General features: G+C 38.4%; 1 protein-coding gene across 2 annotated transcripts in view; it reads right to left on the bottom strand.

Moving 5' to 3' along the window:
- Window positions 1-17089, bottom strand: part of PHF6 (PHD finger protein 6) — a 49627-nt gene extending 32538 nt beyond the window's left edge. The window contains exons 1-3 of one of the 2 annotated variants that reach the window (XM_012764775.2): window positions 16916-17089; window positions 12820-13003; window positions 12483-12584 (exon numbers count right to left, since the gene is read on the bottom strand). In XM_012764775.2, the coding sequence (XP_012620229.1) occupies window positions 12483-12584; window positions 12820-12957 (240 nt within the window). In that variant the 5' untranslated portion in view covers window positions 12958-13003; window positions 16916-17089. The remainder of the gene's footprint in view (window positions 1-12482; window positions 12585-12819; window positions 13004-16915) is intronic. The other variant, XM_012764780.2, reaches the window with a different exon arrangement.
- Between the last annotated feature and the right edge of the window lie 9124 nt (window positions 17090-26213).

The raw sequence follows: 26213 nt of genomic DNA, 5'->3' as shown, positions 1-26213 counted from the left end.
CAAAAAGGAAAAATAACTGCTATGTTTAAGTCTACTATGCTATATTCCTAAAATAACCCTATTTACCTGAACTCCTAATGGGACTTAAGATACATAGTGTTCATTTTGGTTCTTGCCATTTTACTTCCTTATATGACTAATTATCTTTATAAATGTATAGATTTTATCCATCAATTCCTTCTAGACTGTTTTTTTAAAAATTAACACTGTGCCCTATGAAGTAGTGCTCAATAAATCTGTTGACTGTAAGCTTACTCTGTTATTGGAGAATTTTTAATATGGCATATTTTTCTCATTCATGTTTCTAATATTTGCAGATTTAACATAACTATCTTCAGGTAATTCTAAAAATATTTAAACAGTCTGACCTAGGATTGGGAATGGTGAAATTGGGGAGAACAATCCAGTTGAAGGGGCACAGAGTAAGCAGTAGCAAGAATGTTTGGGGTATAAGATCAGCAAGGCTGAGAACTAAGAAGAGATAAAAAGAAAAATTAAAGAAGCTGGGAAACCAGCTAGGTAGCTAGGTGGCTAGTATGGGCTTTTTAAAAATGTTATGGGAGGCCGGGCTCGGTGGCTCAAGCCTATAATCCTAGCACTCTGGGAGGCGGAGGCGGGCGGATTGCTCGAGGTCAGGAGTTCAAAACTAGCCTGAGCAAGAGCGAGACCCCATCTCTATACTATAAATAGAAAGAAATTAATTGGCTAACAAATATATATGGAAAAAATTAGCCGGGCATGGCGGTGCATGCCTTTAGTCCCAGCTACTTGGGAGGCTGAGACAAGAGGATCACTTGAGCCCAGGAGTTTGAGGTTGTTGTGAGCTAGGCTGATGCCATGGCACTCACTCTAGCCTGGGCAACAAAGCGAGACACTGTCTCAAAAAAAAAAAAAAAAAAGTTATGGGAAATAAAACCAAAGGAACGACTCCTTCTCTTGAAAAAAGTAGAATGATTGGAAAATGGGCCTGCTACCACCACCACCACTACCACCATGAGGCACCAATTGGTTGAACCCTAGTAATGACATCCAGTATCCCCCTTTACACAAAACATTTGCTCTCCAATTTGCCACAGTTCCTGATGGGCCCTCAGCAGAGTGACTGTCAGCTGCCATTTCTCATGCTTGCACTGTATCCATGGTTCCCTCAAATGTGGGAGAACCAAAGTTAACCTGACAGGAACATGTTTTTCCAGAGCAATGGTAGACCTCCCTCACCCCCTAAAAAAAAGGCATAACCCACATATCAAATATTCTATTGAGGGCTAATTTCCTGACTCCAACTTAGGTATAAATGTTAATTGTCAGTGTATCCTGCTTATATCCTGATATCAAGTTCTTGGTTTAAATAAAGGTGAAAACTTCACAGATAAAGATTTCTTTTTTATTTTTACTGCTCTATTCAGTTAGCTACACAGTAGACCCAGTAAACCTCAATAATTAATTACCAGGTCCAAATTGGGAAGATTGGGAAAAAAGGCCATGTCCTATTACAGATATTTGCATGGCATCTCCACAGTATTGTTAGAAAAGCTACACTAACTTAAGGTTAAGTTGTGCCACATAAGCACAGTCTCAAGGAGCTGACCCACAGATGAAAGAGGAACTAAGTCATGCATGAAAGGAGACACAAGGAACTAAAAGGACCATGACTTAGTTAAAGACTGATAGAAGCCAGAGTCTGGAACATACCTGCTCCTCAGTCAACTGAAGTAGGCCAGGACTGAAATTCAGTTTGCAAAAAAAGCCTTAAAAAACAAAAGGGAAAATACTGCTTTTTCAGTTGCTACAGGGGAGTAAATCGAAAATGAGATTGCCAACTTCTAGGATAGGCAGAAAGAGAAGGCTCTTGGGGAAAAGCTGGAACCTGAAGGTTAGACAGAGCCATAGGAAAAGAGGGAGGAAGAGCTTTCTACAACTTAGCTTTGCCCAGCTTAATTGCTGCATATTTACTATGCATGCCATTAACTGATTAGCAGCATATACATACAAATTCTCACTGCCAAGTAGTCACTACTCTCAAGAAACTTGTTATGGATGCAGAGAGAATGTAAAGGAGGGTACCAAAAGAGGCCAGGTTCTTGAGCCTGTAGAGACAAAGAAATAAATGCTAGAAGCACTTGGACCAGGGAACAGCGTATCAAGGATATTTTCACAGGAGATACAAACCAAAAATAAAGTGGCAGCAGCTCTCCTTACAAAGGTGTTTGGTTTTATTGCTTTGCTTTTAATAACATATAACATTATCTCCAGTAAAAACTAGAAAGCAGGACAGAACAATTGGGGCAAGTTTTCAGAAATGCCCCCCAAATGCTCCTTAACTTCACATTCATTGCTTTGTTTATAGTAATTAGAGAATAGAATGGCCTGTGAATTATCTGGTTAACTATCAGAGATGTCCAATTTATCTGTTAAGAATTCCTAAAAAGAATACCACTTCATGACAGGGTGGAACATGAAGTGATAACTCTTTCTGTCTGATCCTACAGCTACTACTTTAAAAAAAAAAATTTTTTTTTTGGTCTAAGCTATTTGTTATAGTACATTTTTTAAAAATACAGCATTTTGCATGAGGTCTCATAAAAACACAAACACTACTTAAAAAGTCTAAATGGAAAGCTGGAAAGCAACAATGAAATCCGAAAGCTGTAAAAGTCATTGAAAAGTGATAGGCTACTTGAAAAATACATTAGGACCTTAAATTCCAGGTGCTTCTAAAAAATAGGGCTGATGAAAAGTACTTGTTAAGTTTTTACTAGAGTAACAGAATAAATCTAAGCAGTTACTGAATAGATCACTTCAGACATCTTAGAAATTTGAGGGAAATGAACTAAGCCTATCAATTCTTACCTAACCTAATCTCCTGAACTTGCTCTGAGATCACATACTCCAACTCCATCCAACTTTCTGAATCATGATTGATAAGGAATATAAATTCTCTTATTGGCACTCCTGAATTTTCTTTTGTTTATCTGAAAGGTTCAGACAGACATTTTCTGAGCTCCGATCTTTATGTTTAGGTTCTTCTCAGGTATGGGTTTTTTCCAGCTGAGGGTACCCTAAACTGCTGTGCTGCTTGCAATATTTTAACTGTGAAGAACACCAAAAATACATCCATGCTCAAGTAAGTACCAAGACATCCCCCCAAACCAGACATAAGTTATTTTATATTATTGGTTTTGGTTCTCCTCCATTAGCATAAATGAATGAGAATTATTAACATATAATGACATTAATTTACAGTATTCCCAATTACAAAAAAGTATTTAACCACTTCGGTATGGCGCTCACCAGCCGTGAAACCTTGCCCACAGCCAGCACTCATAGTCTGCGCAATAGTGTGTGCTGTGCATTGACGACGAATCTGTTTTGTTCTTGTGTGATGAGGAAAGCTTTAAAGCACTGAAAGCTTGCTTTACTTTACAGGCAGCTTTCCTTGTAATGTAAATCAGAATAGGTAACATATACATATATGTTTTCATTACGTTATTTTTAAATGTTCACAATTTTATTTTGATAAATGAAAAATTGGAAGTCATATCACGGCTGTCAGCTAAAGTCATTGTATGCGTTCATCTGTGGCTGTCGACTATAGTCGATGCTTGGCTGTGCGCATTCATCTGTGGCTACAGTCGATGCTGGTCCGAAGTGGTTAAAAACCGTGCATTTACGGGCGCTGTGGCTCACGCCTGTAATCCTAGCTCTTGGGAGGCCGAGGCGGGCGGATTGCTCAAGGTCAGGAGTTCAAAACCAGCCTGAGCAAGAGCGAGACCCCGTCTCTACTATAAATAGAAAGAAATCAATTGGCCAACTGATATATATATAAAAAATTAGCCGGGCATGGTGGCACATGCCTGTAGTCCCAGCTACCAGGGAGGCTGAGGCAGAAGGATCGCTCGAGCCCAGGAGTTTGAGGTTGCTGTGAGCTAGGCTGACGCCACGGCACTCACTCTAGCCTGGGCAACAAAGCGAGACTCTGTCTCAAAAAAAAAAAAAAAAAAAAAACAAAAAACAAAAACCGTGCATTTAAAAAAGTGAACTTATTCAGTAATAGCCAAAGACTGAATTTTCTCCATCATTACACTTGAAGTTTCTACTTTTGACCTTACATCCATTCTGCTTAATCACCTCTGTAAGATATCTGCATATATTAAAATTAATCTGCATGTCATAATTGGAGCTTTCTAAAAAAATTCACATTTATCTGAATACATTCACAATGCATGTTCACCTAGTTACACAGATGACAGTGAGGCCACTGAAAAATCTTCAGAAAGAAAATTTACCCTTTTCCTCCAAAAATACCCTAAAGCAGGTGTCCTGTGGGCCCAATCCAGCCTGCTACTTGTTTTTGTAGATAGAGTTTTATTGCAACACAGCTACCCTCATTTCTTTGTGTACTGTCTGTGAATGCAACTGAGATCATATGGCTTGCAAAACCTTAAATATTATCTGGTCCTTTACAGAAAGTTTGCCAACCCCTGCCCTAAGGCAATGGTCCATAACCAAGGGTGATCATCAAAAATCACCTGGGAACCTTTTCCAAAAGACACCTGTCTGCAACCTCCAACCTCCACCCTTTTTTCTGATTCAGTAGAGTTAGTTAGGAATCACTGCTCTAAAGATTTATTAGCACCAATAGTCACCTGGCATCTTCTGCTTTTATGAATGTGCAAAGCAAAGTAGCATCATTCTATATGCTGTGGGCATACCATTTTGCCCTTACTGGATGCTATATGAGACACACTCTCTACTTCAGGTAGCACAGGAATTTAGTATTTATTTAATATTTTTCACCACTTCCTCCTCCTTGAAACTCTTCACCCTTTGACTTTCACAGCATTACTCTCTTGGTAGAACACATTTCAAATGTCACTTTCTATGGCGCCTTCTTACTTGTTAGAATTAATTGTGATCCTCTTTCCCAGATCTCCTACGATATTCTTTAAATACATCTAAGGTTAAACCACATTTATTCTTGTTTACATTCAAAGTGGCTAGCATTATGCTTGGCACAAAGTTGGCATTCAATTAAGTATTTGATAAAATAAACGGATAGATGAATTCTAGACTCTATATGATATGAGTGCCTTGACAAATATGGTGCCTAAGGAAACCACAAAAATATCAGTAACACCATAGTGGGAGAGAGCAGGTTGAAGAAACACGAGAACCCTCATGTTTGAGGCATATACAGCTCTCCACCATCCAGAAGAAATAACCAACCTGATTTTTTCCATCTAGATTGCTCTCCTCCCTTTTCAAGCTGCTAAAAGCTGCAAACAAAAACTTTGATTAATCAAAACAGAAGAATTTTATGCTATGCCATGGCTTCCCTGGTCAATTTACTAGCCCATTATTTAAGGCTTCACACTATTATTCAATTGAATCCCTTTCCATCTTTAAATACAACCAAAAATAAGTGCCCACTTATTAGAATGCTACTAAGCACAAAGGAGACACAAGCACCATGCTAAATGTTTTCCATGCATTACCCCCACATAATCCTATGTCAGGCAAACAGAATAGTTTTATTCTCCCAGAGTCCACAAAGCTGTAGAGAAGAAAGTCTTGCACGTGTGTACCAAATACAATGCAAATTGTGTTATGTTGTATGACAGAGGCAAAGTATGAACTTTGATGTGGACCCCCCAAAATGTTAAGCAGCAGCTAGGAGGAAAAGGGAACCGCAAGCAGAGGTGAACATCAGTACATGCACAGCAGTGAGGACAAGCAGAGAGAGGATGTTGGGGAAACTGAAAGAAGAAAGAATGAGATAAGGAAGGAAAAGGCAGGTTAATATAGGACTTGTGAATGGCAGGCTGAAGTCTCTGGATATTATTTTGTATGCAGTAAGGAATCATTAAAAGTTCTGAGTTAAAAAATGACATTAGCTTTTAAAAGCAGAGATCAAGTAAATACCAGAAGTATGTTGGAAGGATGGGAAGAGGAAGACTGGATATAGGGTAGCATTAAGAAAGAAAAAAAGGCAGAGACATCCCAGAAATAGAATCAACATGACTGATGTGTAAGGAGGGAATTGAAGGTAAAGGATACAGAAAGAGAATCAAGTTCAGGGTGCAGAGTGATGAATACTGGTTTAGACAAGTTGAGTTTAAGATGCCCACAGGACATCTATGTTGAGCAGACAAATATGTTGCCATCACACTTCATTTTTTTTTTTTTGAGACAGAGTCTCACTCTGTTGCCCAGGTTAGAGTGTCACGTCAGCCTAGCTCACAGCAACCTCAAACTCCTGGGCTCAAGCCATCTTCCCGCCTCAGCCTCCCGAGTAGCTGGGACTACAGGCATGCGCCACCATGCCCGGCTAATTTTGGTAGAGACAGGGTCTTGTTCTTGCTCAGGCTTGTCTCGAACTCCTGAGCTCAAGAGATCCACCCGCCTCAGCCTCCCAGAGTGCTAGGATTACAGGCGTGAGCCACTGCACCCGGCTCACACTTCAATGGCCCATTCTGGTATGGCTAACCTATTTCCTAGATTCATTCAATTATTTATTTATTTTTATTTAATTTTAATTTTTAGAGAAAGGATCTTGGCTCTGTCACCCAGGCTAGAGTGAAGTGGTGTGATCATAGCTCACTGCAACCTTTAACTGGGCTTAAGCAATCCTCCTGCCTCAGCCTCCCGAGTACATGGAACTATAGGCACATGGCACCACGCCCTACTAATTGTTTTTTTAATTTAATTTTTTGTTGAGACAAGTTCTCACTATGTTGCTCAGACTTCAGTGATCCTCCAGCCTTGGCCTCCCAAACTGCTGGGATTATAGGCATGAGCCACTGTGATGACCTCATTCCATTTTTGAAAACTTACCAGCTCTAGGAAGCCATCTTAACTTCCTAAATAGACAAGATTCCTTTCAAACAGAAGAATAAAAAGGTGTATACTATGAATGTCTTATATGCAGAGCCATGGCTAGCCCAATATCTAGATCATAAGCTCTTAGAGAGCCTGTTTCCCTGGGGTGCCAAGCACTCTATTTGTACTGAGTAAATAACAAACTGAAGTCTATATAGAATTCATCTTTTTATTTTCAGAGGCTACAAAAAATATCTTGAAGGTAATAATCAGAACATTCTTTTATAGGATGTGTACAGGATTTTTGTCCTAAAAATTAACAGAATAATGCTATTAATAGAACATATCAATTAATGTTCTGACTCCTATCTGATTATGTCCTAAATATAGCAATATTTCCATCTTTATTAGAAAACTACTTAAGCCCTAATCTCTATATTTTTTAAAATGATTTTTGGCTTGGGTAGCTTAGAAGATAGTTTAGTATAACCTGGCAATGAAGAGTTCTGGCTTTGGAGTCAACTGGCCTGGGATTCAAATCCCAGCTCTGCCACTTACTAGCTATATGACCATAGTCAGGTTACTTCTCGAAGCCTCAGTTTTCTCACATATAAGGTGAAAATGAATACTTTCCTATCTCACAGTATGATTGTAAGGATTAAATAGGATCATGTATTTAAATTACTTAGCTGAGTCACTGGCATATATTAAGTATGAAGTGTTCAACAAATGTTAGTTATTTCTACTACTAGAAAAAATAGAAAAAAATGTTCACAAAGTTTTATAAGACACATAAAATTTAGTTTGAAAAGGGAAAGTTTAGGAGTGACCTAAAGACACTCATCAAGAAAGAAAAAAACCCAAATATTTCTTTAAGGGAAAGGAGAATAAATTACTTTATATTAGAATAAATTACTTTAGAATAAATTACTAGAATAAATTACTTTAAATTAAGCGGAATACTTGAGTTATACAGAAGGATAAATTTTTCAATTCTGAAGAGTTATATATTACTGGTCCTGTTTCAGGTTACTTGGGTAGAAAACACAATTTCTTGACATATTTAAGGACAAGGCAGACAAAAATCTTATCTTGGATAGCTTGTAGGATCTTGCCTAAGGGTAAGGATGGTGAACTAAATGGCCTTTTGAACTTTCTGTTTTCACAGTCTGATAAATATCTGACACAGGTACCAATTAGAACAGTAGCTGTCCAAAGAAAATTCTCTTGGTGATCTCACCACCTATCTTCATCCAGAAAGTATGTTCTTGAAATATCCTCCTTGAGTGTTTCCTTAAACAAATTCAAAAAAGCAATGATAATTCATAATTTCACTTGGAAATTTGCATTTTTTTGGCTAGATGTCTAGAGAATAAGAATAGACAATACAGATGTGGTATCTCCATATGGATTCAGTAGGAACTGGAAATCATTTTGGAAAAATATATATCTGTCCAAACTGCAAAAACAAGGCCTCAAATGATAAATGCCTCAGTACTCAGGGCAATTTTTCCTGGTCTATCTTGGTGCTATATATTAATACTTAAAGATGATATAAAAGAAATGAATATGTTCATGCAGAATGGCTTTCCTCCACTTATCTTTGTGGCTGAGGTGAAAACCTTGGAAAATTGCCTATGGCAGCAAGAACACAGAAATCACACACCCCTCCTGCTCTACTGAGCTTTCCCAGCCTCCCAAAACTCTGACCTACTGGGCCACCAACATACACGGGCTTTTGCCTCAAGGCCCAGTCTCTTATCTCTGTTCTTTTCTTTGAGGCAAATGAGCAACTTTGGGGCCAATACCAGGTATAGACTGAAATCTATCTTGAAAGCACTCGGGGGCCAGCACTCCTGTTTTCAACGATTTTCAACGATTATTCATGACCTACTTTTCACCCAGAAATCCAGATCAACAGGAGCCAGGGCAAACAGGCTCACAGGATAAAATGTCTTAAAAAGTCAATCAGGGAAGTTGATTATCTAGTTTATATGTAGTTTATCTAGTTACATAAAGCTCATCATGTTTTTTTCTCCCCTTCTATTTGATTCATGGCCCTTTTATTGCTTAGACCAATCTACATAAGGAAAAGTAAAGAAGAAAACTAAAATCTGGAACTTTGGTTACTTAATAGCATGTCATGCAAAAACGATATAATGAAAGGAGCACCACTGAAGGCAAAAAGGAATCTTAAAAATTATTTCAAAGTTAAACATATAGGCCGGGCGCAGTGGCTCACGCCTGTAATCCTAGCCCTCTGGGAGGCCGAGGCACGCAGATTGCTTGAGGTCCAGAGTTTAAAACCAGCCTGAGCAAGAGCGAGACCCCATCTCTACTATAAATAGAAAGAAATTAATTGGCCAACTGATATATATATATATATATATATATATATATATATATATATATAAAAGTTAAACATATAAATGCTGCCCTCTTATTTCCTATATAAGTTATTTAAATTCTGACATTTGGGGGAAAGGCAAAGGAGCAAAGTAATAAACTCAGGCTAGAAAGTTCTCCCCTTCTGCCACTATTCCTCAATGCTAGATGTCCATAGCCTCAAAAATGGCATCTGAAACACCTTTTCTGAGGTAACTCTTTATATCTTTTTCAGCACTTTTTAGTTGTGCAACATTACTGTTTAGTTACATAATGTGTTACATAGTGGTAGCTATTAAAAAAATAGGCCTCATGGCTTCCTAGCCCAGTATGCTTTTCATTAGCCTACAATGATATTAGCAAGGTCTTATTTTTATTTATCAACAGTAACTACAGTGGTGGCTACTATTTATCAGGTCCTAACTATGTCCCAAGCACCAGGTTAAACCCTATATATTCTGTCTTTTAATCCTGGCAATAATTCTGAGAGGCAAGTACTGTCATTATCTTCTTTTTGCAAGTGAGAAAAACATGGGCTAGAGAAGTAAATAACTTACTCAGGGTCACCTAGCTAGTTGGTGACAGAGCTGAGATTCTGTTACTATAGCTTGTGTTCTCAACTCTCAATATTGTTCCACTCCCTAGATCAAGGAACAAGTTTAGTTATTTATACTACACTGCAATTTGGGGAAGAAAATCCACTCCCTATACTATAACATTAAAAATTAATCAAAACAATTTATAACAGTGAAACCTGTATAAAGTTCTGATTTTTCTTAACAAATGAATCCAAATAAGTTAAATCTCCATTGAATTTAGCAATGCTGCCAGATGTATGCTGCTGCTTCATGTAACATGTAAAACTAGGCACTTCATTTGTTAATAATATTTCAACATTAGGAGCCCAAATTGTTCCTGTTCTGACTACAGGAGCCATGTTAAGTGACAAAAATGCTAACAAGTCAGGATACAGAAGCATTTTCCAGGGATATTCATAATGCCAAGGAATAAATAATGGGATAATAAGGTTTACAGCACAACCACTTTCAAGTAAATAGCATTCTTTCTTTGTATCTGCATTTGTTTTAAGGACTAGGAAATAAAAACATAGTGCTCTGGTTCTCAGAAATCAGCACACCACAGTAACATGAAGAAATCTAAAACCACCAAATAAAAATCACATTTTAAAAAATGAAGCTTTCACCATGAGGGTCACCCTCATCATAGGCAAACCTCTTCTGTTTTATCCTCAATTTCTAGTTACAGGAATTTTGTGATGCTTATTTCTGCTGATTTTATGTCAAAATAAGTTAAAATTGCCCTGTTGTTCACCTCTTTTACATCACTCTCAGAGTCCTGTATAATCTCTGGCGTAATATTTGCCTATAGGCAACCCAGGCCACTTCTCCTGAAACCCAAGACCTCCTGGGGACCTTCACACTGAGATGAAGGAATCAGAACAACACCCCGCTAATCAGGGGCCCAGTTGTGTCTCAGAAGAGCCATGTGTGTCCTCACCACTTCCCACAGCGGGTGAGGTGAGCTCAGGAGCACATTGATATCTTGACTTAAAATAGGCATGAAATGTCAACTAGAAAAATTAGGAAAACTTTGAAAAATGTAATAGTCATTTATTGCATGAATTGGAGTTATTACACCTGGTGGGGAAAGGATTGTTATCTCACACATAAAAAATTCATCCAGTTTTACAAAAATGTAATTTCTTCTGTCACTTGAAAGTACTGACAACTATTTGTAACTAATCTTCCTTAAGGACTGTATTTGAGGATATCAAATCGAGCTTGTAATTTAAAATCTATACCAACAAAAAAAAATGAAGCTTTCTATTACTATCTACAATTCTGGGGGTGAGGAAGATAAACATTTTCACAGTTAAGGTCTTACTACAACAAAAACAGTCTGACATCTGAATCCTCATTTGTACCAATACTGGTACTAGGATTTGAGACTAGTTATCCTAAAGCAAATCTCAAATGCTATCTTTGAACTTATATTTCTTCATAATGCCTTTTATTTAATAATATTAAAAGATTGACTATATTTCAGAACATAGTACTCCTGATCATCAAAATGACAGCACCCATCTTCTCATCACCATTTGACCCAAAAACTACCATCTCAAATTCTTTGTGAAATAAGAGATTATTCAGTGACTAAGAACATAGATCTATGTTCTGCCAAATCCATATTTAAAATAATGGAACACTTAATAATGAAGCTACTGAAGGTACATTTATGAATGTAATTTCAATAAAAAGTTCAAATGGGAAAACCAAATGAAAATAAATCTTTCCGTTAATTGTTTCAAAGTAAACCATAGTGTGTCATAAATACCAATTGAGATGACACTACGTTTCTAATAAAGCATATAACATCTTACCAATCTGGTTATTGGTAGCAAAGACAGCTACAGGAACATTACTCTAGCATAGCCTCACAAAAACTCCTGTAATATTCACTGAAAGTTGTTCAAAGTCATAAATACTGTGTTATATAGCTCAACCACAGTAAAATACTTTGTTCAACAAGTGCTAACATTTCCTCTTGAGAGAGTACTCTCATCTTCATTTGTAATGACAACAACTTTATGATAGAAGATGAAAACATATCAGAATTATGAAAAATATATTTGAACGAACACACAATATACTCAAGTTAAGCAAACTGCTTGTTTTTTTTTTTTTTTTGAGACAGAGTCTCGCTTTGTTGCCCAGGCTAGAGTGAGTGCTGTGGCGTCAGCCTAGCTCACAGCAACCTCAAACTCCTGGGGTCAAGCAATCCTCCTGCCTCAGCCTCCCAAGTAGCTGGGACTACAGGCATTCGCCACCATGCCCGGCTAATTTTTTGTATATATATTAGTTGGCCAATTAATTTCTTTCTATTTATAGTAGAGACGGGGTCTCGCTCTTGCTCAGGCTGGTTTCGAACTCCTGACCTCGAGCAATCCGCCCGCCTCGGCCTCCCAGAGAGCTAGGATTACAGGCGTGAGCCACCGCGCCCGGCCTGCTTGTTCTTTAAGTAAATAAAGCTTTCAAGAAAATTTTAATTATTTTTGAAAAAACTGAATAATATTTATTGATTCTTTTTCGTTGAATGGTAAGTTAAACACAGCCTTGAATTTTGCTGGCTCAGAAAAAAAAAGCCTGCAATTTAAAATTAAACTCAGTTAATAATGCAATATACTATAAAATAAACAATTTCCTCCATAATGAGTTTAAAATAATTTTTATTCTCAAGAGGCAGAAATACCAACTTACCAGCTTCGTGCCTCTTTTAATTTCCTTTTGGACATCTTCAATAGAAAATCCACCAAGACTTTCATTATCAGAGTGTGATGATACCAAAGCAGATGAAAAGAGCTATAAATTACATTTAAAAAAAATTAAGGTTCATATATAAATTACAGCAAAACAGTGAATAAGATGTTAAATTTAAAAGGATATTTTCTAGTAAAAATGGCATAGTATTAGTGATAAACCAATGCTTAAAAATTTAACTGAGTTTTTTTTTTTTTTGGTATTCAGAAATATTCACATGTTATTATGATTCTTGTGAATGGTTCCAAGGTCTCTTGGTTGCTGCCCATATACTTACCATGCACTTATGGTGTGCTGCCACCTTCTGGTTTTCAGATATTAGTAACTGTCCACATTCCTTGTCTCTATTTGACTTACAAAAGCCACATTTGCGCTGTCTTGTAGGCCCTTTTTTCTGTTCAACTGAGCTTGACATGATTTTTAAATTGCCTTTAGAATGCCACTTTAAGCCTCAAGAAATGCTACAGAGAATAAAAAAGGCAACAAAATAGTTAATTTTGTTTCAAAATCCGTTTATACATATTCATGTAAGTTGTTTAATGTTTGACCTACGGTTTAATATACACATTTTAAAATGGCTAGTACAGATAGATGAATCAATATTAAAACTTAAAATACTTCCATAATAAATATAAATAGATAACTAAATAAAGTTTAGAGTAATTGAGTAAAATCAAACTGCTCCCAAATTAGGGGATATGTGAAATAATTAGAACCATTTCTATGTGAATAAAAATGTACAATGTACAATGGTAAATCATCATCTCCTGGTATAATTAATGTAAAATATTTTTCATGTATAGCTAGGTGGCCCTTTAAGGAGACAAAGAATTATACTTCTAAGAACAGAGCAAAAACTACTAAGAAAACTACAAAATATTCAGAGGGAACAGAATTCTATAACTGCACAATTTCTTAAAGTTCATATGTTGATGCAACAATAAAATTAAATGAATTTACTTAACTATTACCTTGGAACACTTATTTTTAAAACTGGAATTATTTCTGAGTTTTAAAAAATCATGTATATGTCTTTAATAAATTATTTTTTACAATTCTATTCCTTGTTCAAGTAAAGAAATATCTAAGCTTCTAACAGTCTATCCAAGAATGCAGGCTTTGGGATCCAAATGTTTATAAAACAAACATATTAAATGAGTCTGAGATTTATTCCAAGTCTGCTTATAAAATAAAGTCACAAACTGATAATGGTCTTCTAAATGCAGTAACTCCCATACTTAAATTAGTAATATTGTCTACAGGAAGAAATGTTTTTTGGTCACATTTTAATTATAGATAGCATAGTATAGTCAGAAAAGGGAAGAAAAGCTCTAACACGAAGGTTTCGGATTTAGATCATCAATCTTAACATGGATTCTTCTGAGCAATACTAAACAAATTTAAAATCAGTTATTTGATTTGTGTAGCTTTCCCAAATCAGCAGAACTAAGCAGTTCAAGACCCACAAACAAAACACTTCACAATTAATAAAACTTCAAACTTTTGTCTTAAAATTAATTTACTAAATTCTTTTCATTTTTCTACATATTTGAACATTTTCATATTACTATGTTGAAAAAATTGACTAACACTACATTGCAGCTGTCTGGAAGCATTTGCTCACCAACAAGAATAGGAGCAGCTGGATGCCAGCAAGGTAGTACGAACCATTCAGTGCTTTGCAATATAAAAATTCAGATACTTAATCAAAATTTAACATGAAGCCACAAAGGAAACATGTCTTCTCATCAATTTATATCTAGGATTTTCTTTTTAACAAAACTTCAAAGGCCCTGACAGTCTGCTTTGATGGGTTTAGCAAATTCTTAATGCTATCTATAATTTTAAATACCTCAGTTTTCCAAATGGCATAGGATACTTTACAATAGTACTGTATTCATAGCACTAGCTATAAACCGTGTAACTGATTGAAAACAGGCAGCAAATACTTTTAGGATTAAAGGAGAAAAAAGGACATAACAGAGAAACAAAAGAAACAAAAGGGGAAGTGTGGTTGCATTTGCTCAGGCAAGTATGTGTTCAGTTGCTTTATCAAGAATATAGCTGCCCAGATTTTTAGAATTAACGATGCAAAATACCAAAATTCACAAATAGCAGCACAATTTTCTATTTGAGTCCTAAATTAGTTTTCCTGACTACTATGCAATGAATAGTAGTTACTCTGAAATCACTGTAATGTATTCAGCTTTTCTCCCGGTCATCCTGGCCATTTGAAAGGACAGTACAGTATAAATCTAATCTGTACAGACACCTTTAATGTGTAATTTCTATACAATACTAGCACTGGCTATAAAACTGGCTTAAGATAAAGAAAACTCCTAGAGTGGAAAAATCACTTATTATTCTTAATATTAATTCTGAAATGGCATCCCCAAAATTCTATCCATATTGAATTCTGCCTCTTTCAATCTATAAACAGGAAAGTTTCTCATCCTAATTTTGAGAATCTGCCCTTCTAGATACTAAAGACACCAAAATCTAAAAAAGAAAAAAGGGACCTTACTTTGCATTCAAAAATATTCTACTGCATTTTTTTCTGTAATCAGTTTAAATGTAATTTGTAACGTGAACAGAGCCACACAAAAAGTGCAATAAACCAATTAAAAACTTTACCCGATGTGCAATGACTAAATGGATTTTTCCACTAAAATTCAAATAATGCATCTGTGCATATCTTGGTAATTTTTTTACAGCCTCCTTGTAAAACATGAAGTGGAGAACATCATGGAAACAATGACTCCTAGCAAAAATGTCTTTATCATAAAAATACAGATTTTTATCTAATGCTGTCACATTTTGTGGTCTCCAGTGAAGTAGAATAAGGGCATTCCAAGGACCAGTACTAAGGGGTTCATAATGTTCCACAAATATATGGCGTTTTAATTTTAGTCTAAAAGGATTTTCAGGGCATACACAAATCAAAGTTTGATGCTTTCACCCAATGAAACCTTTTCCTTAAAAGAAATGTAACATGGAAAACGCTACAAAGCAGAAATAAAGAGGCAACAATAACAGCATGAAAAACATAATTTAAATGTCTGGGGAAAAACGGCAGATTAGTTGGGCTGAAGCAATCAATGCATTTCTGATTTTCCAAGATGCTATGAAGCACTAAGGTAGAAATAACCTGAAACATCAAAGAGAGCATTCAAGAATCAACTTGAGAGCTCATTCAACGCCTGGTATCTGAAAGCGCATTTTCACGGAGTGGGGGGGAACCAAAACAAAAACTGCAGTTCCGGAAGATTAAAACATTCCACACGCAAGCAAGTTGAAATATACAGATCAAAATATTAAACGTGATCCCCCAAAGATACACAGTATTTCTATCAGGAAAGTTACAGTAGACACAAATAAATGAAAAAGAGATGTACCGGAAGGGCACCTGAATTTGGTTGCACGATATTATTACATGCTTCGCACTGCTTTTTGCGGTTAATCAAAAGGAAACTAAAGGAATTTTCCAGTTGCTTCAACCCCAAGGGTAGAGAAAGAATTTGAACTGTATAAATAAGATCTGACATTACGTAGTAAGCCGATGAAAATGAAAGGTTTTTCAAAAACAAAAGATTTTTCAACTTCCACGCAGAGTATCGAAACCAATAGAAATTGCAAAAGAATACCATGCTGTTCGTCCATATAATAAAGGATGGTACACATAACGTACCGATCCTCTCCGTTATTTATTCCCCAATACACACTAGACTCCAAGATCTTCTAATCAAGCATTAGATAAAGTCGCGAAACTATCTTCCTCTAAAATACTTCAGCAGGTTCCTTTCAGTCATTAAGTCAGGGTCCCCTAATTGTCTTTTTCCAATCCCCCCAAATCCAGGAAAATATCATCCTACCACTTTCTTTACGCCCCCTCCCCCAGGAGTTCGTCCTCTAATAGTCTTCGCTGTAAGCTTCTCCTTATACCTCAGTTTCACCCCTAATTCCCCCCACCCCAGAGTTTTTTTCTCATTCCGTAAGACTAACCCTTTTGCCATCCTAACAATTCTTCCTCTTCCTCTTCCCAAACTAGGAGTCTCCCTCCTTCCCAAATATGTCTTAAGCAATGGCAAAGACCAAAAATTCCCAGTTTTTTCTCTCCTCAAATATTGCGCCCCCTCCCCCGAAGTCTAGGCTCAAGCCTAACCTCTCCTTCTGGACCTTCAAAGGACTTTCTCAGCAGCCTCTTCTCCAAGTGCCTACAATGAGCGGCGCTTCTGGGGTCCCTGACAATAAAGCGAGACCACCAAGAGTCCCCTTTAACAACGGGCAGGGGCGGCGGCCTGGCCACCGCCATCCTCCTTGTCTTCTCCCGCCGGGCAGAGAATGGGGGGCCCCAGGGTTCCGCGGGGACTCACCAGCGAGGCCCAGAGGCGGAAGGCAGGAGAGAAGCGCCAATGAGTGGAAAGAGAAAGAAGTCGGTCTCGGTTCCCCGGCAGTGCCTAAGAGCGGGGCTCTGTCGCCAGAGGTTGTTTCCTTTCATTCGAGGAGAGACGGGCTCGCGGAGCGCCCTTACGTCGCCCCCCTCTCACGCACACGACCCACACAGCGTTCGTACGTCCTGAGCGCGCCGCGGGCCCTCATTGGCCCCAGAGAGGGGGCAGCTGAAGCCGCATAGCCACGACGCATGTGCAAGGGCCACCCCCTGTACGGATCCAGGCCGCCGGCCCCGCCTCCTGCTCGCGCGCGTACCTTCTATTCTCTGCTCTGCCGCTCGGCCAAGTGTTTGGGGGCAGGATCCGAGGAGATAGAGAAAGAGATTCGAAGATATTGATGTGGGTTGGGTGGAAGCGGCAGGGTTGGGACTGGAAATCGTTGGACAGGGGCCCTGGGTAACTGGTTTTCAACAGTGATTCAAGTGGGTAGGCCTTATCCTTTGCACTTGTTCACTGAGGCCCTTTCACATCCATTATTTCATTGTACTCTCCTGGCATCTCTTTAAGGTCCCCGTCCGCCTCAATTTACGGCCAGGAAAGACTGAGAACCTTGTAGTAAAGGCAGCCTGCCTGGATTTCAATCCTTGGGCGAATCATTTTAATCTCTGTGCCTTAAAATTTTTTTTTCTTTAAAATGGGGATGAAAATAGTACCTCACAGGTTTACTGTGAAGAAGAAATGAAAAAATACAACGAAAGCATGCATTAGCATCTCTGGCATATAACAGGCTCTCAGTAAATGCTGGGATTATCATAATCAGAAAAGAGAAGTGATTTTCTTTGTAACCGATACAGGTAAACCAGACACCTAAACGAGTGTTTTCCTCTTTGATGTACTGGAGCCAGATTGCTTGGGTTTGAATCTCAGCTCCCCCACTTCTGGCTCTATGACCTTGATTACCTTGTATTACTTCTCTGTCCCTCAGTTTCATCCCATCCAAAATGTAGATCATAATGATATTCATCTCAAAAAATTGTTCTGAGAAATGAGTTAGTATATGTAAATCACATAGAATAATGCTTGGGCACATACTATGCCCTATGTAAGGGTCAGCTTTTGTTATTTTCTACTGGTCTCACAGACTGAAAGAAAAGCCCTAACAAATTTGTGAAAAATTAAAGATGCCCTTCAAGTAGAGATGTTTTTCCTGCAGTGGAGGTGCATTTCCACTTTTTTGATCCAGTGCTGTTTCTATATTGTTTCATCAGTCTTTTTTATTTGTCCTAGCAATGTCAACCTTAAAGTGTAATCCCCAAGAAAACAATGGCCATGATAGTGTAACCCTGATCCCTTCAAATACGTACCTAACAGGAGTGAACAAACCAGCCATTTAGCTGCAAGGAACCCTTAAGTCTTTTACCCAAGGCCCTGTGCTGTGAAAGGGAGTGGCTAATGATTTGCATAAGAAGATCCAGAATATATATTCCAAACATTTATGGTATATATGAAAACAGGTTCCCCAGAATAATTTTCTACCAGCTTTACACACTAACTGATACCAGGATGAAACAGATGATGGATGTGTAAGTGACAAAATGCAGTGCTGGTGCAGTGTGTCATCTTTTTACATTTTCCCCCTGTCCTCACATTTTGCTATCTTTTATGCATTCTTTCATCCATGTATTTATTTCAACAAAATTTGATTCAATAAACATTTGCAAAACTACTAAGTTCCAAACACAATGCAACTCAATCCCTACCTTTGAGCTCATGGTCTAAAAGAGGAGACAGACAAGCAAATGCAGTTTGATGTGATAAATGCTATATTAGAGGTGTGTGCCTGGTATAGACATCTGTCTATTATGTACAAAGCACTATGCTAAGGTACAACACAGTGGTGAATGAAACACAGCCCTTGCCTTCAACTGTTTACAGTCTAGCAAGAAAAAGATAAATAGTTACTATAAGAGATACACTGTGGCAAATGCCTTAAAAGGTGGCAAGAAAGTGCAGAGAGAGTTCACAAAAGGGAGAGATCAGTGACTCCAGTTACTTTTAGGCCCCATGTCTGGTAGCCAGTCCCTATCAGCATGACTAATAGATGCAGCCTGTTATTTCAAGGGCTTCAGAAAGGAGTCAGATTATGATAACATGCTCTTAATGCCTGGGGATATAGCATGGTATCTATTAATCTCTTATTGATTCACAAGTACACTCCCACCAGCACTCTTTCAGTTTTTTTCTTCAGGCTTCAACCCCCCCCTCCTTTTTATTTTTTTACCTCATTCTCAGCAAAGGCATTAACTTCATGACTTATTTAGAAAACAGCCATCTTAGCTAAGCTATTTTATCTTGTACACCCACCCTCTCACGCTTCCTTCAAGGTCTCAGAGAAAAAGCTATCCCTCCTGCTTCCTAAAGCTTTTTAAAAGGTGTGCTTTTAATCACATCTCTTCCATACTCTGGAGGAACCAATTCTCTACTTATTCCCTGCTCTCATTTGCCTTCAAACTATAGGATTCATCTACTTTAACTGTCAGACTGCCCTTTGCCTCCAATTGCTCTCCAATCATTCATTCAGCAGGCATTTACAGATGTCTTCTATATGTCAAGTTTTATGCCACACACTGGAGATTTGAAAAGGAACAAGACACAGCTTCTTATCAAAACATCAAGTTGTGTACCTTAAATATTTACAATTTTTATTTGTTCGTTATATCTCAATAAAGCTGGGGGGAAAAGTTACAGCTTCTGCCTTCAAGGAATTTTCAGCCTAATGAGGAAGAAAAATGGGTAAACAGAATTTTAGTGAACCTCTTCAGTGAACCATAACAGGTGAACCTCTATTATGGAATTGCATACCACAAGGTTTAATGGACTCTGTCCGGTGGAGTCAGGAAACATATCACTGGAAGGCATTGTTTTGAGTTGGGGCTTGAAGAAAAATGTGTATTTTATTGTCTTATCATCACAACTTTACTAAAAATATGCTCGAAGTCCATACTATCTTTTACCATATTCAACAGCTTTTTTTTTTTTTTGAGACAGTCTCCCTGTCGCTTGGGCTAGAATGCAGTGGCATCATTATAGCTCACTGCAACCTCAAACTCCTGGGCTCAAGCGATCCTCCTGCCTTAGACTTTTGAGTAGCTGGGACTGCAGGTGTGCACCACTGCACCTGGCTGATTTTTTATATTTTAGTAGATATGGGGGTCTCTCTTTTGCTCAGGCTAGTCTTGAACTCTTGAGCTCAGGGCATCCTCCTGCCTTGGCCTCCCAGAGTGCTGGGATTACAGGCATGAGCCACCATGCCCAGCCTGCTTCTGTCTCCTTCCTTCTTTCCTTCCTTCCTTCCAACAGGTTCTCGCTCTGTTGCCCAGACTGGAGTGCAGTGGTGCAATCACAGCTCACTGCAACCTCCAGCTCCTAGGTTCAAGCGATCCTCCTGGCTCAGCCTCTCCAGTAGCTGGAACTACAAGCATCTGCCACCATGCACAGCTAATTTTTTAATTTTTTGTAGAGATGGAGTCTTGCTATGTTGCCCAGGCTGGTCTGAAACTCCTGAGGTTCAAAGCAGTCCTCCTGCCTTGGCCTCCCAAAATATTGGGATTATAGGCATGAGCCACTTTGTCCAGCCTTGTATTCTTCATTCTTGACATGTCTGTTACATTTGACATTTTTGGCCATCTACTTGTTCTTTTTTTTTTTTTTTTTTTTGAGACAGAGTCTCGCTTTGTTGTCCAGGCTAGAGTGAGTGCCGTGGCGTCAGCCTAGCTCACAGCAACCTCAAACTCCTGGGCTCGAGCGATCCTTCTGCCTCAGCCTCCCGAGTAGCTGGGACTACAGGCATGCGCCACCATGCCCAGCTAATTTTTTATATACATATCAGTTGGCCAATTAATTTCTTTCTATTTATAGTAGAGACAGGGTCTCGCTCTTGCTCAGGCTGGTTTTGAACTCCTGACCTTGAGCAATCCGCCCGCCTCGGCCTCCCAGAGAGCTAGGATTACAGGCGTGAGCCACCACGCCCGGCCAACTTGTTCTTAAACTTTTATCTCCCTTGGCTCATAACAGCAGTGCCCTGAATCTGGCTCTCTGGCTGCTATTTTTGTCTCCTCTGTAGATTTCTCTTCTTCTTCTCACTTTATAATATAATGCTGACTCTTCCCCAGACACAGTCTTAGCCCCTGTGCTGGTCTATTGCAATTCCAGGTCCAATAGTTCTTAAACTTTGGAAGTGATAATTACCTGGAGAGCTTGTTAAAAATTTAGATTTTGGGGGGCACCAACCCCTAGAAATACTGAAGCTCTAGATCCAGGAATCTGCCTTGTTAAACTACCCAGGAATTCTCAGGTAGAACTGTCAAGGACCACACATTAAGAAACTGCCCTGAGGCCGGGCGCGGTGGCTCACGCCTGTAATCCTAGCTCTCTGGGAGGCCGAGGCGGGCGGATTGCTCGAGGTCAGGAGTTCGAAACCAGCCTGAGCAAGAGCGAGACCCGTCTCTACTATAAATAGAAAGAAACTAATTGGCCAACTAATATATATAGAAAAAATTAGCCGGGCATGGTGGCGCATGCCTGTAGTCCCAGCTACTTGGGAGGCTGAGACAGAAGGATCGCTTGAGCCCAGGAGTTTGAGGTTGCTGTGAGCTAGGCTGACGCCACGGCACTCACTCTAGCCTGGGCAACAAAGTGAGACTCTGTCTAAAAAAAAAAAAAAAAAAAAAAAAAGAAACTGCCCTGAAGAATTGATTGAATTGAAGAATTGATAAAATTTCTTGACTTTCACTACTCTGTAAACCACCTGATTAGTAATTGTATCTGCTCTTTCTAAATCAGTCCTGCCCTTGAACTCAAATCACCAACTCCAGTACAAGCAGATTCATCCTTTCCAGCAACTGGGAAATAACACCTTTGCCAGAATTCAATGTTTCCACATAAGATGCTACTAGCATTTCTGCTCCTGCATAAACCAAAGACTAAATTCACCTACATGCCTATGACCTTTCTGGCTATAATCAACACCAGTAGATCACTCATTCATTCATCAAATACATATTGATCACCTACTATGTGTTAGATAAAAACAGACATGATCCATTTTGGTATAGCAGGGGAGGTAGACCTAAATCAAGTAATCACATAAACAAATGTAAAATTGCAAACATAACAAGTACAAAAAGAAGTGTCACTTATATAGAATTGAAGTCTACTTGGGTTTTGTGTATTGAATACATTTTGCATTTCTTGTTCTTTATTTTTACAGTAGATTGATTAAGCATTTAAAATATGTTTGTGGAAAAAATGCTATTAAATATTTATTTATATGAAAGGCCACATACGAATCAAAAGACCTGGGTTTGAATTGCTGGCCTTCCACTAACTAGCAGAGGTTACTTAGGCTATTCATTTGTTACTCTTAGCCTTAATTTACACACTGGTCAAATGAGAATGATATTACTTGAAATGTTGTCATAGGACACAATATTGATAATGATGTATGTGAATGTTCTTGTCTCAAAAAATATGAAGGACAGTTGAGTTTTGTTTTTTTTTAATGTATCCCTTGACTGCCCTATCATCTGATTGGTCTAGGCACTAGAGTTGGCTCCCAGCATTTAGCCCCTATGCTGTTGTGTTTTTTGTTGGTTTTTTTGTGTGTTTTTTTGAGACAGAATCTCACTCTGTTGTCCAGGCTAGAGTGCCATGGCATCAGCCTAGCTCACAACAACCTCAAACTCCTGGGCTCAAGCGATCCTCCTGCCTCAGCCTCTCGAGTAGCTGGGACTACAGGCATGCCACCATGCCCAGCTAATTTTTTTTTTATTTCGGCATATTATGGGGGTACAGATTTTAAGGTTTCAATAAATGCCCATTTCCCCCCCCCCAGCTAATTTTTTCTATATATTTTTAGTTGTCCAATTAATTTCTTTTTTAAAATTCATTTATTTGTTTATTTTTTGAGACAGAGTCTCACTTTGTTGCCCAGGCTAGAGTGCCATGTCATCTGCCTAGCTCACAGCAACCTCAAACTCCTGGGCTCAAGCAATCCTTCTGCCTCAGCCTCCCCAGTAGCTGGGACTACAGGCATGTGCCACCATGCCTGGCTAATATATATATATATATATATATATATATATATATATATATATATATATTTTTAGTTGGCCAATTAATTTCTTTCTATTTATGGTAGAGACGGGGTCTCATCTCACTCTTACTCAGGCTGGTTTCGAACTCCTGACCTTAAGTGATCCACCTGCCTCAGTCTCCCAGAGTGCTAGGATTACAGGCGTGAGCCACTGCGCCTGGCCGCCTATGCTGTTCTTAGTTTTTGTTGTTTATTTTAAAATTTCTACTTAGTGCACTGGTGAGACTTTATAACATTCTTAACTCTGTTCCGACTATGGAACTACTCAGGTACCTAACTGAGGAGCTGGGGCCCCTGGTGGACCTTGTTGTTAATATGTCTTCATTGTTTAGCAATTTGAGCCTGGGTGTGTGGTATAAATACCGCTCAGGAAATTAGCAACTGTGGCAGAGGAAAATGCTTAGGAACACATGGACATCCCTAAAACATTGTTTATTGAATATTGAATAAGCACAAAAGCTGAACTTAATTTAATATATTGGTGGTAATAGTGGAGAAGTAACTAAACTTCACAGTATTCGTGTCTGCAAAATAATAAGTTAACTCTGACTGTAGACAATGTACCAGGCACTGTGCTAAGTACTTTATGTGCATTATCTTATTAGATCCTTACAACAGACTTGAGAGGTAGAGAATAGTATTAGTCCCATTTTACAGAGAAAGATACTGTTGATCAACTGAGTAACTTACCCAAGATCACACACCTAGGAAGAGGAAAACCCATGTCTCAAGCCCGTATTTGTTTTAACCAGAGCCCAAGTTCTTAATCACTATGCTGCACTGCCTCTTATTTATTTGTTCATATGTTTATTTTCTGCCTCCTGACTAGAACCAAGCTTCATCAGGGCAGGGCTTTGTTTTGTCATGTTCATTGGTCTACCCTCAGCCCATAGAACTCTGTGCCTGGCCCATAGTAGACACTCAATAAATATTTAATGAAGTAAGGCCCTGGAGAATTGGAAAGAGAATGTAATGAAGAATGGGGAGAAGTGGAACTGGAATGGAATGAAATCATCTCAGGAATTTGTTAATAATATAGCAGCCCAAGCCCTACCCAAATGACTCTGGCATATGTATGGAATGAGGATCAGCTATTATATATTTAAACAAGCTCTGCAGGTAAGACTGTGATATACACAAAAGTTTAAGAACCACTGACCTGCAGCCATCAAGGTGAAAATGTTTGCTGAACTTTCACAAATGAACATGTCAGGAATCTGATGGTTATGAGTGTTGGAAGCCTTTTCCTATCTAAGATTGCTCCCTTGTCTCCTGTACCTCCCTGTTGCACTTACAGTTATGCAGTGCAATTTAGCACTTAATTATATACTGTACACTGTATATTATTCTTTAATTGCTTCATATGTTAATCCATCCCTTCTTTTCCCTTCCCTCAGGCACTAAGAGAAGAAATGATTATAAATCGAAAGTGGATGATCCAGCTGTAAACCATGCCCAGCTGTCAATCACCTCTGCTTACTGAATGCCCAGGGCATTATGAATTCAACTATTAGTCACCAGAGGTGAGTGTCAATGAAAAAGTAGCATGATTTATCACAGGTGCCTGAGACAGTACCTTCACATAGTAGGCACTCAAGAAATATTTATTGAGTGAATGAATGGATTAGTGAAATGGATTAGTGAAAAAGAACAGTGCTAGAGATTAAGAGCCCTGACTTCCAATCAGTTATCTATCACTTCATTTTGAACTTGGAAAGTCATTTCATTTTTCTAGGACACACTTTTATGTTCTGTGAAATATGAAGGAATTAGACTAAATGATCTTTAAAGTCTCTTCCAATTTTAATGTACAATTCTTCCTCCAAATAGTTTGAAAATTCCTCAAGAGTAAGCACAGATATATTGCTTATGTATATCTCCCGGTGCTGAGCATACAGGAGGATTTGACAAATACCTGAAAAGTCAGAACCATCACCCTTCATAGTCACCCTGAGCCAAAATTAAAACAAAATAAAACAAAACAACCAATAGACACCAAATTCTGCTGTGAAACACGCCTTATCTCTAAAAACCTAAAGGAAAAGTAGGAGAAGACCTGGACATCTCGCTTAATTGTTGCATTTCAAAAATCTTTAAAACATTTGTGATTTAAAATTCTGACTTAAGTTCTAGTTTACAATCAAGTTATTTCATTAATCCAAGTGAAAATTGAGTGATCTTAGGCCCTCTCCTCTTTTTCCTTGGTAATCATTGACACCTATCTCTTTATTTATCACGTTTATTACCACTGGGACTGATGACACACTCATTTATCTATCTAGCCAATATCTCTCTAGCCAACATCTCTCCTCTGAATTCTAGGACCATATATCTAATTGCCTATTTGAAATTGCTTAGTCATCTCAAAGGTATCTCAGACTCAATATGTCTGAAAGAGAACTCATGATATTCTTCCTATAAACCTGGTACTGGTCCAGTGTTTCCTAACTCACTGAATAGCACCTCTGTCCACCCAGTTCTGCAAGCTAAAGATCAAGGAGTTATCCTTGACATCATCCTATACTTCACTCTCCCCATTCATCACCACTCCATCATTAATCATGGCAATTTTTCTTCCTGTCTCTTGAATCAGTTCACTTTTCATTATCTCCAGCATCTCTACCATCTCTAATCTGAACCATTCTATTAGCTTACTAACTAGACTATCCCAGTTTGATTTTTCCCTTCTCCAATCTATTCTCCACATTTATGTGTCATTGATTCATTTATTCATAAAAATATTTATTGAGCACCTACTATGTATCAAGTACAGAGAATACAGTAGTGAACACAACAAAGACCCCTATTGTCATGGGGTTTACATTTTAGTGAGACAGAGAGAAACACTAAAAATAATATGTAAAATATATGGTATCGGAGATTCACTTCCCATCCAGGATGATGAATTAAGGAAGGTAACAAGTCTTCCCTCAAAACAACTACTATAAAGCTGGACAAAACAGTCAAAATACTTTCAGTGCTCTGGAAAGCCAGGATGACCAATCATCCTGATTTCCTTGGCACTATCACAGTTTTCATCCTGAAAATCCTACATCCCAGAAAACTCCTCCTGACATGATGCAAAAAGTCTAATTTTTCAGCAATGGTTGCTTAAGTTTTAGGGGA

Source organism: Microcebus murinus, chromosome X (assembly GCF_040939455.1).
Source record: "Microcebus murinus isolate Inina chromosome X, M.murinus_Inina_mat1.0, whole genome shotgun sequence".
Taxonomy (NCBI): domain Eukaryota; kingdom Metazoa; phylum Chordata; class Mammalia; order Primates; family Cheirogaleidae; genus Microcebus; species Microcebus murinus.
Note: the sequence above shows the minus strand (reverse complement) of the source record. Positions and strands in the feature narration are given on the sequence as shown.